The sequence below is a fragment of the Hippichthys cyanospilos genome, chromosome 15, assembly GCF_059441005.1.
Source record: "Hippichthys cyanospilos isolate Australia breed blue-spotted pipefish chromosome 15, RoL_Hcya_1.0, whole genome shotgun sequence".
NCBI lineage: Eukaryota > Metazoa > Chordata > Actinopteri > Syngnathiformes > Syngnathidae > Hippichthys > Hippichthys cyanospilos.
In genome coordinates this window covers 17,487,001-17,503,167 of record NC_142383.1, presented here as the reverse complement: position 1 = coordinate 17,503,167, position 16,167 = coordinate 17,487,001, and the positions used below count along the sequence as shown (strand labels likewise).

Below are 16,167 nucleotides of genomic sequence, written 5' to 3'. Positions count from 1 at the left end.
ACGGTTACTGCTGGACCACACAATGTGACGTCATCAGCACCGTTAGCTTTGGGTGCTAGGGAAATTAGCATTGAGCAAAAAAACAAACAAATTACATATATGTATAAATACAAAAACAGTAAGGTGAAAAATTAAAAAAAATATTTAAAAATATTAACTGTACGTATTAAAAATATATTAAAACAAAAATACAAATACAATATGAGAGAACAAGATGCAAAACACTACTAAAGTAAAAAATATTATATAAACTCTTTGGGGTGGAAATTTGACTGGCTCACAGGTCGATTAGGTTACAAATTTTCGTATACGATTCAATTCTGAATCGATTTTCGATTCAAAATGATTGGATTTGATTCAATTAACAGTAATTTCTAATTCAAAATAATAAATGTACAAAACAATCACATTACTCGTGTCTGCAGACTAACAAAAGTGACGCTAAGTGTGTTTTTTTTTTTCAATTTTGAATTGTAAAGAATGTGCTTTCCCCCCAAAAAAACTAACATGTGGACCATATTATCTGAATCGTGGTAAATGAGATTCCCGTTCTTATGCGAATCGATTTTTTTGGCCCATCCCTAAATTTAAGTTAAGTGTTTAAAAAAAAATCATGGTTAGCTTGTTCCATTTGGCCAATTTGCCCAATTCACTTGTCTATCCCCAGAAATGAGACTAGCATGCACATAATGAGATTTTCTGTGCTAATCCAATCCGTGGCCATATAATCTGAGGCTGTCTGTTTAGAGTTTTTCGACTCTACTTGACACGATTTGGGAGATTAGGAGGGATCGTTGGATCCTTCCTTCGTCCAGATCGGATCCTGATCCCTGAATATCTGTGAGCAGGCTGGCTGCAAAGCCACAAAAGTCTTCTTTTTTTTTAATTATGATTTTTTTTTAATCACAATTTACCTGCAGTAAAATCTGCTTTTTCTTCTAAACACCAAGGAAAAATATGTCTCCAACACAACAGTAGTAACATAGCTTCTTTGATAAAAACAAAGACATTTTATGTAAAAAGTCTACACACCCAATATATAAGGTTGTGTGATATGTTTGAAAATGGCCACTGTTGGTGTGACTTTTATAGCCTGTATAACTCAATTGAAAACGTTCCCCACAAAGAGGTAAAAAAAAATAAAAAAGTGAGATAATGTGTTTGCATAAATGTGCACACCCTGGTAGGAAGTCACCAGTCAAGTTCAAACGGCGAAAGTTGAACCTGGATTTAACAAAATCCCTTAAAGCACACCGAAATGTTTTTTTTTATTCATAATTCCATGACTTTTAAAAATTATGTATCCATTATGTTTTTATAAACATCAAAAGCTAATTTTTGAACAGGTTAAAGCCGAGTAGTGGATTATTTAAATTTTTTTCCACTGGGCGGCAGTGTTGTTCCAACAATTCTGATTTGCTGAGCAGACCCATGATGCCTCTCACGTTGTAAAAATCTTTATTTCTTTATCTACTTGAGTGAAATTTTACAGATGTTGCGGGTCACCCATTTCCCATAAATATCAATGGCAATTGCGTCTCCAGCCAAGTTTTGGAAACAAAAGACAAATCACCAACACCCAAATTGTACGTTTAAAGACAAGGTTCAACACACTTTTTGTCAAAAGATCAAAGACAAAGTAGTCTTTATTTGAGCCTCGCTTGCATGTTTTGGAGGACCCATAAGAACAAACTGAAGAGGATTAAGGTCTTTATCGTGTTGACGAGACTATCAAAAACGAGTTTAACAATTTTGGATTAGTTTATAACATAGAAATGTCATAAAAAAAAACCTTCTAAAAAATCAGAAGCATACTCGTGCAACCATATTTTTTCCTGTTGTTTATTTTATACTTATCCGTTGTACAAGTTAAAGGTCATATTAAGGTTGAATAAAAACGCAATAATTTATCTGGATTATCATTTGGAGAGGGGTGCGCAGACTTTTCATACACGTACTATATGCGCACATTTCGGTGCATACCAGTCAAGTGTTTTCTTGAAAAGCGTGAGGCCATAAAAAGAAAAGGATGGGGGGGAAGTAGTTGTTAAGCCCACTGGGGGGTGTCATTCAATGAAACATCTGCCTTGGCTGCTGGGTGGGCGTGTTCTTGGGGGGCTCCTCCCACCCACTGCACCCCCACAATCCCTCCCGCTTTCCTTTCAAGCCTCACTTCACGTGAAAACATCTGCGAGGAGACTTTGCACTTGTATTATTTGCTCAAAAAGGACAACTAAAGGAAGCCCCCCAGTGGGACCCCCCCGCCCCCGACTCGGTTGCGGTTCTCCATCGTGCACGCGCACCACCAGAGCAGCTGTCATTGAGTCGAGGCGGGAGCGCGCGCGAGCGCTGCATTGAACGAGGATCCATCCGCGAGCTCAAAATGAGACGCTGAACGAAACAGCGAGCAAAAAAAAAAAAAAAAACAAGGATTTTTATGGTGCTCCCTCTCTCACATCGATTATCGTCATCATCACCATAACGATAACAACAAGCAGTCACGTCGTGGATTAATTCCGAGGACATCGTCCCGAAACCATGAGCTGGGGCTCAGAGCTATGGGTAAGTCTTGCTGTTATAATAATAGCATATCGTCACATTTAAAATAATTCTTGTGTTTCCCCCAACGGAGTGCTCCATTTTGAACCTGGAAATAAACGTAAAAAAAAACATTAGCCTGGCTAGCCTGTCAAACGCAACCAAGCTAATTTGGTTTAGCATAGCTAGCTGCCTTTGATCGTTTTTTTTTTTTTCATCGCCTCTCTTTTATGTTTGATGTCATCATTTTCGTTCAGTCGTCGTCATTGTCGTTTGGCGTCCATTTCGACCCAACACGTTAGTTAGGGTGTACACTCCCCCTTTTCATCATAAAACAATAACAACTATCATGCAGTCACCCTATACTCTATCTATCTATCTATCTATCTATCTATCTATCTATCTATCTATCTATCTATCTATCTACCTATCTATCTATCTATCTATCTATCTATCTATCTATCTATCTATCTATCTATCTATCTATCTATCTATCTATCTATCTATCTCAAGATCGAGTATTAACAGTATCAAGATCGAGTATTAACAGGCTGTTAGCTCTATCTATCTATCTATCTATCTATCTATCTATCTATCTATCTATCTATCTATCTATCTATCTATCTATCTATCTCAAGATTGAGTATTAACAGTATCAAGATCGAGTATTAACAGGCTGTTAGCTCTATCTATCTATCTATCTATCTATCTATCTATCTATCTATCTATCTATCTATCTATCTATCTATCTATCTATCTAAATAAATAAATAAATAAATAAATAAATAAATAAATAAATAAATAAAGCGGTGCATGGAGTGGTTAACATAGAATCCCGTGGCAATCCGAATCACCGCATTGACATAATGGAATCGATGGGAGTTATAAAGTGGCGATTTTTAGCTTTCAAGGTTCAAGTTAATGAAGTGGAAAAAAGTCAAGCGACGTCCCGGCTAAATGTCAAGCAAATGGGAGTAGAGGAGTGCATTACGTCATAAGTCGTGCACGCCAGTCTTGCTCAGTACCAACGTCATGCTACAAGTTGGCATACAAGGTTATTGACAATTTGACAGAAGCTGTTGCATATATTTTTTCTCCCATCAATTGCAGTTCGGTGTTAATGTTAGTCATTTTACGATTGTCAGTTTTTAAGCAATGTTGCACACGCAAAATGTTGTCAAATAAGGCCTCCTAATTAGAGCAAAACAAACATTTTAGAAATGTTCCTTTTTCTTGCAGATGACTGCGTTTGATATGATTTTAAATCAAACTTAGGTGCAATATTCATTCTGCAACATTTACAAACATGAAAGAAAATGACACCATTCCATCAACTTCAAAACAATGAAAGGCTGGTATTGCGATAAAAGGCAATACTAGTATTGTCCACTGTTACATAGAAAAATAAGAAAATTCCCATTAAAGGGAAATGCATTATTGTAATATATAGGTCTTTCTTTAAAGTTATGTTACTTTTTGGGGGAAATTTAAGGTATCAAAAGTAACATCACAAGTATCAATGCTTGGTATCGGGTACTCAAGAGTTGAGTACTGGCATTGATCTAGGTCTAAGGACACCAAAGAGGCTCTTTGATGTTTTTTTTTTTTTTTAAATAGGCTTACTGAAACAACAAATATGGCAAATCTGAAACGTAAAATACATTTTTTTCAAGTGTCTCTACTTTTGCGCTTATGTGTATGTACATTGTACATAAATGTAGGGCCCTAACCTAGTGGTGGGCTACCAGGTTTGCATATAATCTTAAGTACTTCATATAGTCTAAAGCACTGCTTTGCTGTCATCTTGTTGCATCTTGGGGCCACTGAACTATGTCAAAGTGAGTTGAGGATCTTCATTTAGACACGAGTAGTAGTTTGCCTCCATCTTGTTGTATCGTGGTGCTTCTGAACTATGTGGAAGTAAGTTGAGGATCTTTATATAGTATAAAGCAATGCTTTGCAGACATTTTGTGGCAACTCGGGGCCACTGAACTATGTCAAAGTAAGTTGAGGATCTTCATTTGGCCACAAATAGCGTTTTGCCACCATCTTTTGGTATCTTGTTGCTAGTGAACAATGTCAGTAAGTTGAGAATCTTCATATAGTCTTAAGCAGTGCTTTGCTGCCATCTGGGGCCACTGAACTATGTCAAAGTGAGTTGAGGATCTTCACATAGTCACAAGTGGCACTTTGTCACCATCTTGTGGCATTTTGGTGCTACTGAACTATGTCAAAGTGGGCTGAGGATCTTACTGAGGCATGTCGGGGCCATTTTAAGTCTTGTTTTTCTGCCATCTTTTGGCATCTTGGCGCCAAGGAAATATGTAGCGTCCAAGCTGCTTCTTTGAAACAAAACTAGCGCTCTTGACTTCTTGCTGACAAGCAACTAACTACGTGTTTTTCTTTTTCAGAGCGAAGATAGATAAAACGGATTACGATTCCAAATTGCATACACTCCTTAAATCACCAACTTGCTGCCGCTTGTTCCACTGTTGTTTGCGACCTTCCTGCACCGCGTCGTCGGTCATCTAATAAGGAATTATCGAGCGTTGACACGCCATTGTAGCACTCCAGATGGTGTCAGGGTTTCTGCAGGTGTGCATCGGACGTATCGTAAAGCCTCGCAATACATTCCCGTCATCTCGCGTCACATTCAAAGCCGTCCATTAACCGCTTTTAGGCCTGTTTTTAGTCATGACGCGACGACCCGGCGAGTCAAAGCTATTTTTATGATAATAAACGGTGGCGGATTGCGGCCTTCCCGCCGTTGACTTCCTGGCACATGCTTGCAAGTCGCTACACGGAGATGTCTTGCGAGCCAGCGGGAAGCCTCGCTTGTATTTGTCCAGCTCCCCTCTATAAAATGTCATAAAAACGTCGCATCGGGTTTAATATGAAAATGCGTAAATCAGAACGGCTTGATCAAAGCGCTACGACATCTCACATCGAAATAACTTGAAGAAACTGGTAGTTTTTTTTACATAGTGGCTCAGTAACAGATAGGAAGGTGTGATTGATAACAGTACTGAATGATTGAATATTCACCGATACAGATACCAAATAGCGATACCACTAGCACTAAAAGTCCCCCCCCCCAAAAAAAAATCGCTTTAATCCCTGTGCGATATTTTATCCTTTAATCTTGACATCAAACGCATTTCATATCAAAGGGAAAGAATAGAAAGAAGACACTAGGAAGCTGAAATTTCACCCGACATGTCACGACCATTTATTTATCACACTATCAGGAGTGTGCCATCCATTTGGGTGATTTGGAAGAAAATACCAAAAAATGGTCAAAATACTACACAAGCGCTAAACCAAGTGCGCCATCTAGAGGAGCAAAAAAATATATCAATAGTGACAAACAAATGGGCCCCAACTAACTCATTCAATCCCTAAGACATTTTTTTTTTTTTAAAGTCCTGAAAGTTTTGATTACTTTAGAGACTAATTAATTACTTTAAAGGCTAAACTAATCAATTACTTTAGATCATTAACTATGAAAGTAATCAATTACTCTCATACTTGGTTATCTAAAGAAATGACTTTGGCTAATAAGTAGTGTCGATCGAATACTTTGGGTAATTAGTTTTCTAAAGCATAGGTGTCAAACATACGGCCCGTGGGCTGGATATGGCCCACTAAGAAGTTGAAGAAGGCCAGCAAGATGTGTTTCAAATCGTCATAACTTCTGACCCATTTGCGCTAACAACTTAATTCTAAGGAATTTTGAAATCGGAGAGGCGGAGCCTAGTGTCTATCACATTCCGGTAGCTGGCATGTTTTCAAGTGTTGAAAGTGGATGCGGTGCGTCATAGTGGAGACAGAGGCGGGCCCTATATTATGATGTGTTCTAAAATATGTATTTTATGAAGGAATGGTAAAATAATCGAATATTTCCATTCATTTCATGCAATTAATGGAAATATTCTACTTTGCATATATTGGGGACTTAAAAGGAAGTTACTTCATTTATCTTTAGTTGTTTTTTTCTTTTCAAAAATCTATTTACAGTTGTTTTTACAATGAATTGCGAAGTTTATTTCATCTTGTCGGTTTAAAGAAGAATAAACAGCAACACAGAAACGTAATGGCGCCGACCGCAGCTTCCTGCAGCGCGTGGCCAGGATGTTGCGGTCGCTGCGCAAGTGCAATTGCGTAACTGATGATATATAATATGCAATACGGTGGCGTTGGAAAAAGTAGGCCCCTCCCTCCTCATTTCGTATTCATCACACTTAAATGTGTTGACTCACTCACTTGAATGCCTCGCTAACGGAAAGACGGATGAGAATTTGCTCACGATTGCCGTAGCTCAACATTCACTACCAGGTGCTTATTTATACTGATATTTTTTTCACAATTTTTAAGGTTAAAAGATGGTCCGAAAATGGATGCTTCAACGTCCAAAACGAGTTCTCAATTCGAGTACCATATTTTCATTTTTGAGGGACAAAAAAATGAAACTCAATCACCATGTCAATTCTAAAATTTTACCTCAGTTATACATTTAATTTGACTTTTTTTTTTACTTTTTTTTTTAACAATTGCATTTTGATATGCTGAATATGCTCCAATTTTGAAGGAAGTTATTTATTTTTTTTAACAATTGCATTTTGATATGCTGCATCTGCTCCAATTTTGAAGGAATTTATATGGGGACAAGCTGCCAAAAAAAACACATAATTTTGTAAAAGAAAGCACAAATAAATCCAGAAATATTTTTTAAATCAACAAAACAATTATATATATATATATATATATATATATTGTTTTTTTTGGTTGGAGTTTGATTCAACAATTTCACTTGAATATTTAATCGAATCATAATTATACTCCATAGGCCATATACTCTTATAGGCCACCGCCACGTGATCACGAAACGGGATTCATCTTTCAGGAAGTGATGTCGGCGTCAAGCAGAATTTCTCAACTTCCTGCAAGCGTGCTTATGAAGCAATGTTGAGGCCCCGCGGTTGCCGTCGCATCTTGGACGGATTTCGTCGAATTATCATTTGTTCGCAATCTAAATTGTACTATCACTAATACGGGACACACCAGATACAAAAAACTCGAGAAGAGCGGTATTTTTTGATCGGTATTTTTTTACGGCACGGCCCAGATGACCGAGAACCCAAACGGGGAACGCGGTTGCTCGATGGACCTGAAATGGCGGAATGCCTTTGGTGCACCGACACAGAACTGATGATGCTATTGACCGTGCTCACCAAGGCGGACGAAGCGAATGAACGGCTACCGCTAAATCATGGCCGTCTCCGTCCCGCGTCCTCGTCAATTCTCCGTATCAAAAGAAACGGAGGAATGTTTCCACTTGAGTCCAGCTGCAAAATCTTAATTTCAAATCCAGAGCCACTTGAAACTTTGTCTTCTGTGATGTCACGTTTGTAGAATGTTGAGTTGCGTAACCACCGAAGCGTCCAACAATCGGTTATTGAATCCCTCGCTTTTGATAGTTTATCTTTTGTGCACTTGTTTGGGTGGTTTGGCTAGCAATGGCTACTTAAGATCTCCGAGCTCCTACGGACGGATAGGCGGACGAATGGATGGATGGATGCATAGATGAGAAAAAAAAAAGTCTTAAAGAAGAAAGACACGGCGTCATAATCTCGCACAACATGTAGATGATAAAAAAAACTACAATGAATTATCCTAAAATTGTAGTTTTTTTCAATCCCTCACTCCTGTACAAGGGCTGCAGCTATCAAATAGTTTAATGTTCGGTTATACTACTTGAAATTCGATTAAATAACAAGCTATTTAGCTTGTTATTTAATCGAAGATGAAACTCAAACAAGACACTGGTGTATTTTTACTTTGTTTTACTTTGTCCTGAATGCAGAAGACAATTTTTTTTCTTACGGTTTTAGACAAATATCGCCGCAGTTGGTTTATAAAACAAAGTGACATGAAATTCACAGTGGCGATTTTTGCTCGATGTTTAAGGATGGTTTGTTAAAATGTGATCAGTAGGAATGGCAACTCTTAGTCGAATCAATGAAAATAATTTTTGAAAAGTAATCCACCAGCTCTCGCCAGTTTTTATCAAACAGTTGAGTGGCATTAGCTGGTCACGCTGCTATTAGCATCCAGCGCTGCTGCTAGCGGCTAACGTTGGAGCCTCCGCTAATTGCCGCCAACACTTGCCATATTTTACAGTGTAAATGTAATCGCGTCTTTTTAAGGCAACCGCTTTGCACAAACATACGCTACAGATCAATTCGACAAAAGTTTTGGAAAAAAAAAACAATTAAAAAACAGCTTCATTTCTGTTTTCACGTTGACAGTTCACCTTTTCACTTTGACTCACCTTGAAAATTTCACTTCTCCAACAAAGCGGGAGTTAGTGAGGAACTCTTTTCGGTAGACTTCTGATGCTTTGAATGGCCTGCGCGTCCTCTTCCGTATAATCGTTGATCAGGCGAGATGGAAAAGATCGAAAGCCTCCTCAAACAGCAGCGGCTGAAGGTAAGCCGACTGCCGATTAAATATTTGAATCGGGAAAGCTTTTTGCCGGAAACATTTACTCGTCGTTAGTTTTACTCGGGGGCGGGCGGATGGATTTCAGTCACGGTCTCTTGTTCTGCATATTCTCACGGTGTCCTTCAAGCTCGTAGTCCACCAAGAGTCCAAATGCTATCTCCCCTGCCGCTCATTTGTCATCCAAGAGAGTCCCGGAAACCCGAGCTGGTTTGTTTCCTACTGTGAGTCAGACGTTTCATGCAGCCAACCCTTGTCATCGCCCACCTGCTGATACTGCCCAGACCTCTTTGAACGGCCCGTAAATTGCCAATGAACGGATCCACATCTGATCTAAAAAGCTTCTGCTGTTCACGGGCTTTTATGGACTATTCAAGCAAAGTAGGGCTGCCTCTCAGTCTATTGTGCGGGTCTACGGGAGATGAGCGAGTAACTGGAATCTTTTGACGTTCCTCCAAGCGTTTGGTACATCTTTAAGGGTTTAGAATAAGATATGTCATGTAATATGTGCGGAAAAATTACATTTGCGCGATTTGATTTCTGATTGAGTTTTATGGAACCGATATTTCTAACCCGTGTAAAAAGCGCGCCTCTTAACGTGTGGCCGCCTTGCCCCCTTCATGACGTAGGTCAATGGCGGCGGGCCGCACAACATGCATCCATCCCTCGTCATGAGCGCTCATCCTCACGAGGCTAGCGGCTAATGGAAACTGTTCAAACTTTGTTTAGGGTGACAAATCAATATTGGAACGTGGTTAAAAGCTTCAAAAAGTTGACTTTTTATGTTACGGCGCTCTTAAATTTCGTCAAGTTTGACCGTAGGGTTACATGGGAGTGGACTCCTATCCTGCAGAATTCCCCAAAATTGTCAACCTCTACTATAAACCTCCTAAAAGTTACTAAGACTATCATTGGATCTACATTTCCCGTGGTATCTTTATGTGTATTTTATCAACTCCAAAGGTTAGAACATGTAACATTACTCGATTTATTTCTGGTTCACTAATGGCAACGTTCATCCCTACGAACCAACAAAATACAAGCATGCACTGTTTTGCAAAGGAACCGCTAAACAATTGAGCAAAAAGCTGCTTCATGTTCCGATTAACTTGCTCTTAGTTTGAAAAGAAAACCGTCCTGTTTCCCGGCATCGAATTGGAATTGCTGTTACCCGCAGAATCCCAGTTAAAAACATAGAATCTAAAGTACTCGTACCCCCAGGAATGTGTGCGTCAATCCTTGTTTTTGTCCTAAAAGTAGACAATGATACCTCCTCACCAATCAGAAGAGGGAGAAGCTGTTTAGTAATGTTGCCTATGACTCAATCACTTCCTGTCACGGACTGTTACAGCCTCTAATCTTTAACCATTACACTCTTGCTAGCTAGCCTCTAATCACCTCTTGAAATTATACCGCCAGTGCAACGGATTTACCTGTTCGGGGTCCCGTATTTATTAATAGTCATATGAGATTAGCTTCCTCATGGCAGTGGTGTCGCACGCTACATACTTCTGCAAAAACAGCAAATAAAGAGACAACAAAAGAGCAAAATTGGCTGTTAAAATTTGTCTGGCAAGATTTACTGACTTTTAGAGTTTCGCTTCATTTTTTATGACAAAAGTTGGTTGAATTGTGTACAGTAACACAAAATGACACTTTGACGTTTCTCAACAGTATTTAAAAAAAATGCATGGCTGCGACTAACGATTATTTAATAATCGATTAATATGTGGATTATTTTGTTGGCTTGGTCCGTATTGTCAAGTAATCAGAAAAAAAAGTTAGTGATTGTTTTTTCAAAGTAAAGCAATTGTTTTGTTTCGATTCAACACAAAGATCATCAAAAATGGGAGCATATTTATTGTTTAAAAATATTCTGGAATTTCCATCATATGTGCAATTTTAAATCAAAACGGTATGTAAATATTGATCAAATAATTTGATAATCATTTAGCTGTGAATTTATCGATTATGTGATTAAAAAAAGCAAGCTGTCACAAAATCTTTAGTTACATTATGAAAATGGTGTGACGTAACGATTGTAATTTTTTTGTCGTTATAATTGATTTTACAATTTCAGCGACATTTGATTTTAGCGTTTACACTATGAAAATTTGGTGAATTTTCGTGAAATCCTTTGAGGCAGAACTTTAAAATAGAATTGATGCCTGGATTACATAACAGAACTATTATTTTTATTATTCATGACAGCACGTGCGAAAACTGACATTATTTCGAACCATTTCTCAAAGAATAATGCCGATTTCCAAATAGCAATTCGAATGACCAGACTGACCCCAGAATGGTGCTTTAGGAATAACGTTTATTCAACCCTAATGGAGTTTCATCACGTTTAGTATTGTCATAGCCCTATTCCAAACAATCTGTTGCATAAGAATTAAAGCGCTTTGTCCCGCACAGAGGCGAAAAACAGCTCAACCGCAACAATGGCCGACGTGTACTTGAAGGCCAAGCCGAATTAATCCGCAGAGTAACAGCCTCTCATTGGATAAGTGAGCTCGTAATCGGATTAATAACTGCTCGTTTCAATTTTCTAACTGCTCGTTTCCACCTCATACGTTTTTGGCCCTGACCAGAGATGGACTGACTACCTCCTGAGATTTTTGCTCTATAAACTTGCGTTAGCGTCGAGATGTTGCGGCGACGAAGCGAGTTTTTTATTTTCCTGGAGAGCCCGTCTGTGAAAGCCGAGATGGACAGGCGAAAGCTGAGTCCTTATCAAGAGTACCTGCAGGTTCTTCTCCAGATGAAGATGACCAGCACTGTGAGTGAGGGCACCTGTTTGAAAGGCCCAGATTTTAGCTCTGAAAACCATCTAGGACCTCCCTCATGATTATAACAATTAAATAGGAAACCTTTCATGCTACGTCGTTTAGGAATTGGCGGGCAACCAAATTCATTGAAATTCGTTTTGTTGTCTTATTGATGAATCAGTTTTAAAAATACATTTGATTTTCCATAAAGGCATCTTTTTTTAAATTGATATTGCAATTTTTGTTATTTGGCTGCTCGGATGGTCTGTTACATGTCAGAAAATCGGAAAAAATATTGATGATGGTTTTCCAACGTAATGGCTAGTCCGCTTTCCAGTCGAGAAGCGAAAATTCTTAGCATTCGGTAAACAACATTATCAAAAATCGTCATCGACTGACTCGATTACTTGTCGATTTATCGATTAACCGTCGCATCTTTCGCCAAGAACAGTTTGACCGGTGTAGTTAGTGAGTTTTCCAACCTCTCTTGCTACTACTGTTGAAAAAAAGTTCCTGATAGCGAAATAATTTCCACGTTTTGGAGCTCAACATTGCCAAAGACTCGGTGCTCTGTGATATGTTGCAAAAGCAGCGATTCTTTTGACCCAAGGTACGGTATGTTCTTTTAACTTTTCCGAGGTCACCGTGCCTCTCTCGCGTGCACAACTCTACATGAGAGTGAGTGCTAAAAATGTCAGATTTTTCATATTTTTTAATGGCCCTAAACCCATGGTAGGTAGAAGTAATTGGTTTTAGGAGATTTGTTTTGAAAAAAATGATCCCACAGGATTATTTATCGCTAATCATTTTGGAGACGGACGTCATGGTTCGCGGTTTCTGGATCCCGGTTTGAAAACCACCGTTGGAGATTGATTGATTGAAGATAGAGTCTGAAAGGAAGGGGCGGTAATAAGGATGAGTCGACCAGGCTTCCAGTTAACCAACGTGACTCATGTTGGTTTACTGGAGTACACCATACGGCGGAGGTCTTCCATTTCAGGCGGGCTGAGGCGTTGCAGCTATAATTAACCGTGCGGCATGCAAACGGCGATTCGCGCGGGTGAGGTCAGCAAACAGCTGCTCTGATTTTACATGTACGAGTGGCCGTCTGCTGTTACTTTGCAGTTTGATAACGGTCCGGTTACTTGGTGGTAACAATTTGAGTAAAGACACCTGAGATAGGAGTTTTAGCCAAGTCTCAAGTTAATATATCTTAATCAAACCAGTCAAGTTGATTTTTGACTTTTCAAGTCATATAATCTCTATCTGCGCCAGTTTAGTCAAGTTTTTAGGGCACATGTCGGCGTTTGAAACATGACGCTAATTGGGACACGTCCCGGAAAATTGGTGTATATTTTTAATGCAAACTTAGCATCCAACAGAGTTCCCCGAGTAGAAGACGAAATAGAAAAATGGAGAAAAACGTTGAGAAATAATGACATGATCCTGGTTTACTCGGATTTGAAGGTGTTTTAGGTCCTGATTTTCTAAAGGCGGTAGATATCATAGAAAATCGCGCCTCAAAAACGTCACGAAAGGTTAAAATTCTTCCAAAACACGTCATCCCATTTTCAAAATTCAGTCATGTTGCTAGAGATTCTCCATCGTCTTTATAAGGATGTTTCACTTAGGGGCAAACATCGGCTTGTGGTTTTGCTGTTTGAAAAAGCAACTTTTTCAAATTACATTATACCCTGAAACTGGTAACCGTATCATATTCTAGTAAGACTGATTGTTCCTAGTCTGTTTATGTACGATTCCGTCAGGAGCCGATAAGCAACTAAGCTATTTATTTTGATAATTGTAACCTGGTCCATTTTTTTTTTCACAATTTCCTCCGATCCGGTCAGCTAAGCTCCTCGCTCTGTCACTAGTGGCTGCTTCTCTCCGGCCCCCGTTCCCTGCCATGAGGTTACTCGGGGCTACGGGAACATTATTCCACCCCGCTTCCTCGGACAAAGCGCCATGTGTGTCGGAAGAAAGGGCTCGGCACGTCCGCCAAATATTTGTCCACGCTTGCCGTACACCCACGGGTGTGACGCAGCGAATCGCTCGCACAGAAGCGGCATAGTGCCTTGATGTGTGTTCTGGTTGAAGAAGCACTTATGTGACCGGTTACACACACTTTATTTGTTTTATTGGAGGAGATTATTGGCCTATTATCACATTTGGGAATAGGGCTTTTCCCTCTCGACTGGATTTATGACCTCTGCAAAGCGCAAAATGCGCAGCGACTCTGCCGTGAAACCGGTTCAAGATGTGAAATCGGTTCTAATTTAGAAGTCAGTTGAATCGTGCTTTATATTTCTCAAGATTGCATCGAAACATTTTTTTTTTTGGTTTTCTGGTTGTGTTTTTTCGGACGCTGTAAACCTATCTCTGTGTTTCCTTGTCAGTTAGCTAGATGCTAGTTTCCGCTTCTTAGCTAGAACTAGCTTTTAAAGCTAATGTTGGATCAATTCAAATATTTTCGTCGTCAAAGACCGTTTTTACTTTTCATGATGATCATGCCGTTATATTTACGAGTTAGAAAGGTCATCGTAAAATTCAATCTTTGTGTTTCCTTGTCAGTTAGCTAGATGCTAGTTTCCGCATCTTAGCTAGAACTAGCTTTTAAAGCTAATGTTGGATCAATTCAAATATTTTCGTCGTCAAAGACCGTTTTTACTTTTTATGATGATCATGTCGTTATATTTACGAGTTAAAAAGGTCATCGTAAAATTCAATCTTTGTGTTTCCTTGTCAGTTAGCTAGATGCTAGTTTCCGCGTCTTAGCTAGAACTAGCTTTTAAAGCTAATGTTGGATCAATTCAAATATTTTCGTCGTCAAAGACCGTTTTTACTTTTCATGATGATCATGCCGTTATATTTACGAGTTAAAAAGGTCCTCGTAAAATTCAATCTTTGTGTTTCCTTGTCAGTTAGCTAGATGCTAGTTTCCGCTTCTTAGCTAGAACTAGCTTTTAAAGCTAATGTTGGATCAATTCAAATATTTTCGTCGTCAAAGACCGTTTTTACTTTTCATGATGATCATGCCGTTATATTTACGAGTTAAAAAGGTCATCGTAAAATTCAATCTTTGTGTTTCCTTGTCAGTTAGCTAGATGCTAGTTTCCGCTTCTTAGCTAGAAACTAGCTTTTAAAGCTAATGTTGGATCAATTCAAATATTTTCGTCGTCAAAGACCCTTTTTACTTTTTATGATGATCATGCCGTTATATTTACGAGTTAAAAAGGTCATCGTAAAATTCAATCTTTGTGTTTCCTTGTCAGTTAGCTAGATGCTAGTTTCCGCTTCTTAGCTAGAACTAGCTTTTAAAGCTAATGTTGGATCAATTCAAATATTTTCGTTGTCAAAGACCGTTTTTACTTTTCATGATGATCATGCCGTTATATTTACGAGTTAAAAAGGTCATCGTAAACGCCTTTGTAGCATTGTAAGTAGACGATGTCATTAAATAGATTGTCAGGTCTTATGCTGTACTTTGTCTTCATAACAATGGGCCTCAGGTTCCCCACCCCCCCACCAGCGGTAGAACATCTGCACAGACCCCAAAGACACCGGCGGGACATCTGCTTTGCGTTGACTCAACAGGTTTCCTGTCTGTCTCTTATGCAATCTGAAAGATGCATGAAGCAGAGTAAATTTCAAACTTGCAAATAAGTAACTGTGGCGCCCCCTGAGAAAGTTTTTGGGGAAAAAAAACCCTCAGCACAAGTTCCACTAATCTACACAGGTCTCAAGGACATTTTGCAACATTTTGGAGATGGTGACATTAAGGAAGAATCCCAAAATTCTCTAAATGGGGCTCTTTTTAATATTGAAAACAATATTGAGACAATAATATCAAATTTGGGGTGTTCAAAGGCCTTGTTCGTTTTTGGGCTCAATTTTTTTGTGGGAGGAATCCATCCTTGTATTATGTTTGATTAAATGATCAAAGTATTTATTCCGGGCGCCTGCAGATATTCAAAAATTCTTCAATCCGAAAATAAGCCTTGAAAATGACACATAATCCTTAAATCCACTGTGCAGAGGTCATAAAAATGGCAGACCCACAATGAGCAACATTACTACAGTTGACCGAGAAGCAACCTTATTTGGCTTTGAATTAGCCTCATAAACTTCATAAAAGCATAATTATAAACTTATGAAAAGCATACTTTGACTCTCAGCTGCTTTTCTCTCCCTGCCTCACTCCTTCCTGTGTCTTGAATCCGATATTGATTTTTCTCCTTTTTCCAATTACCACTGCTGTTGTCCCATCGCAGCAAAAATTTGACTGTCATAAAAAAAAAAAATAAAAAAAAAAAAAAACGGTGCATTGGGACCATCCGTAATCCCGGTCACCGGT

At 38.9% G+C, this 16,167-nt stretch overlaps 1 protein-coding gene across 6 annotated transcripts in view; it reads left to right on the top strand.

Annotated features, from left to right (window-relative positions):
• Window positions 1-2,186: 2,186 nt before the first annotated feature.
• Window positions 2,187-16,167, top strand: part of fnbp1b (formin binding protein 1b) — a 54,547-nt gene continuing 40,566 nt past the window's right edge. For 5 of the 6 annotated variants that reach the window (XM_088434753.1, XM_088434752.1, XM_088434749.1 and 2 more), the window contains exon 1: window positions 11,635-11,824. In XM_088434753.1, the coding sequence (XP_088290879.1) occupies window positions 11,693-11,824 (132 nt within the window). In that variant the 5' untranslated portion in view covers window positions 11,635-11,692. Of the gene's footprint in view, window positions 2,563-11,634; window positions 11,825-16,167 lie in introns of those variants that run through there. The other variant, XM_088434751.1, reaches the window with a different exon arrangement.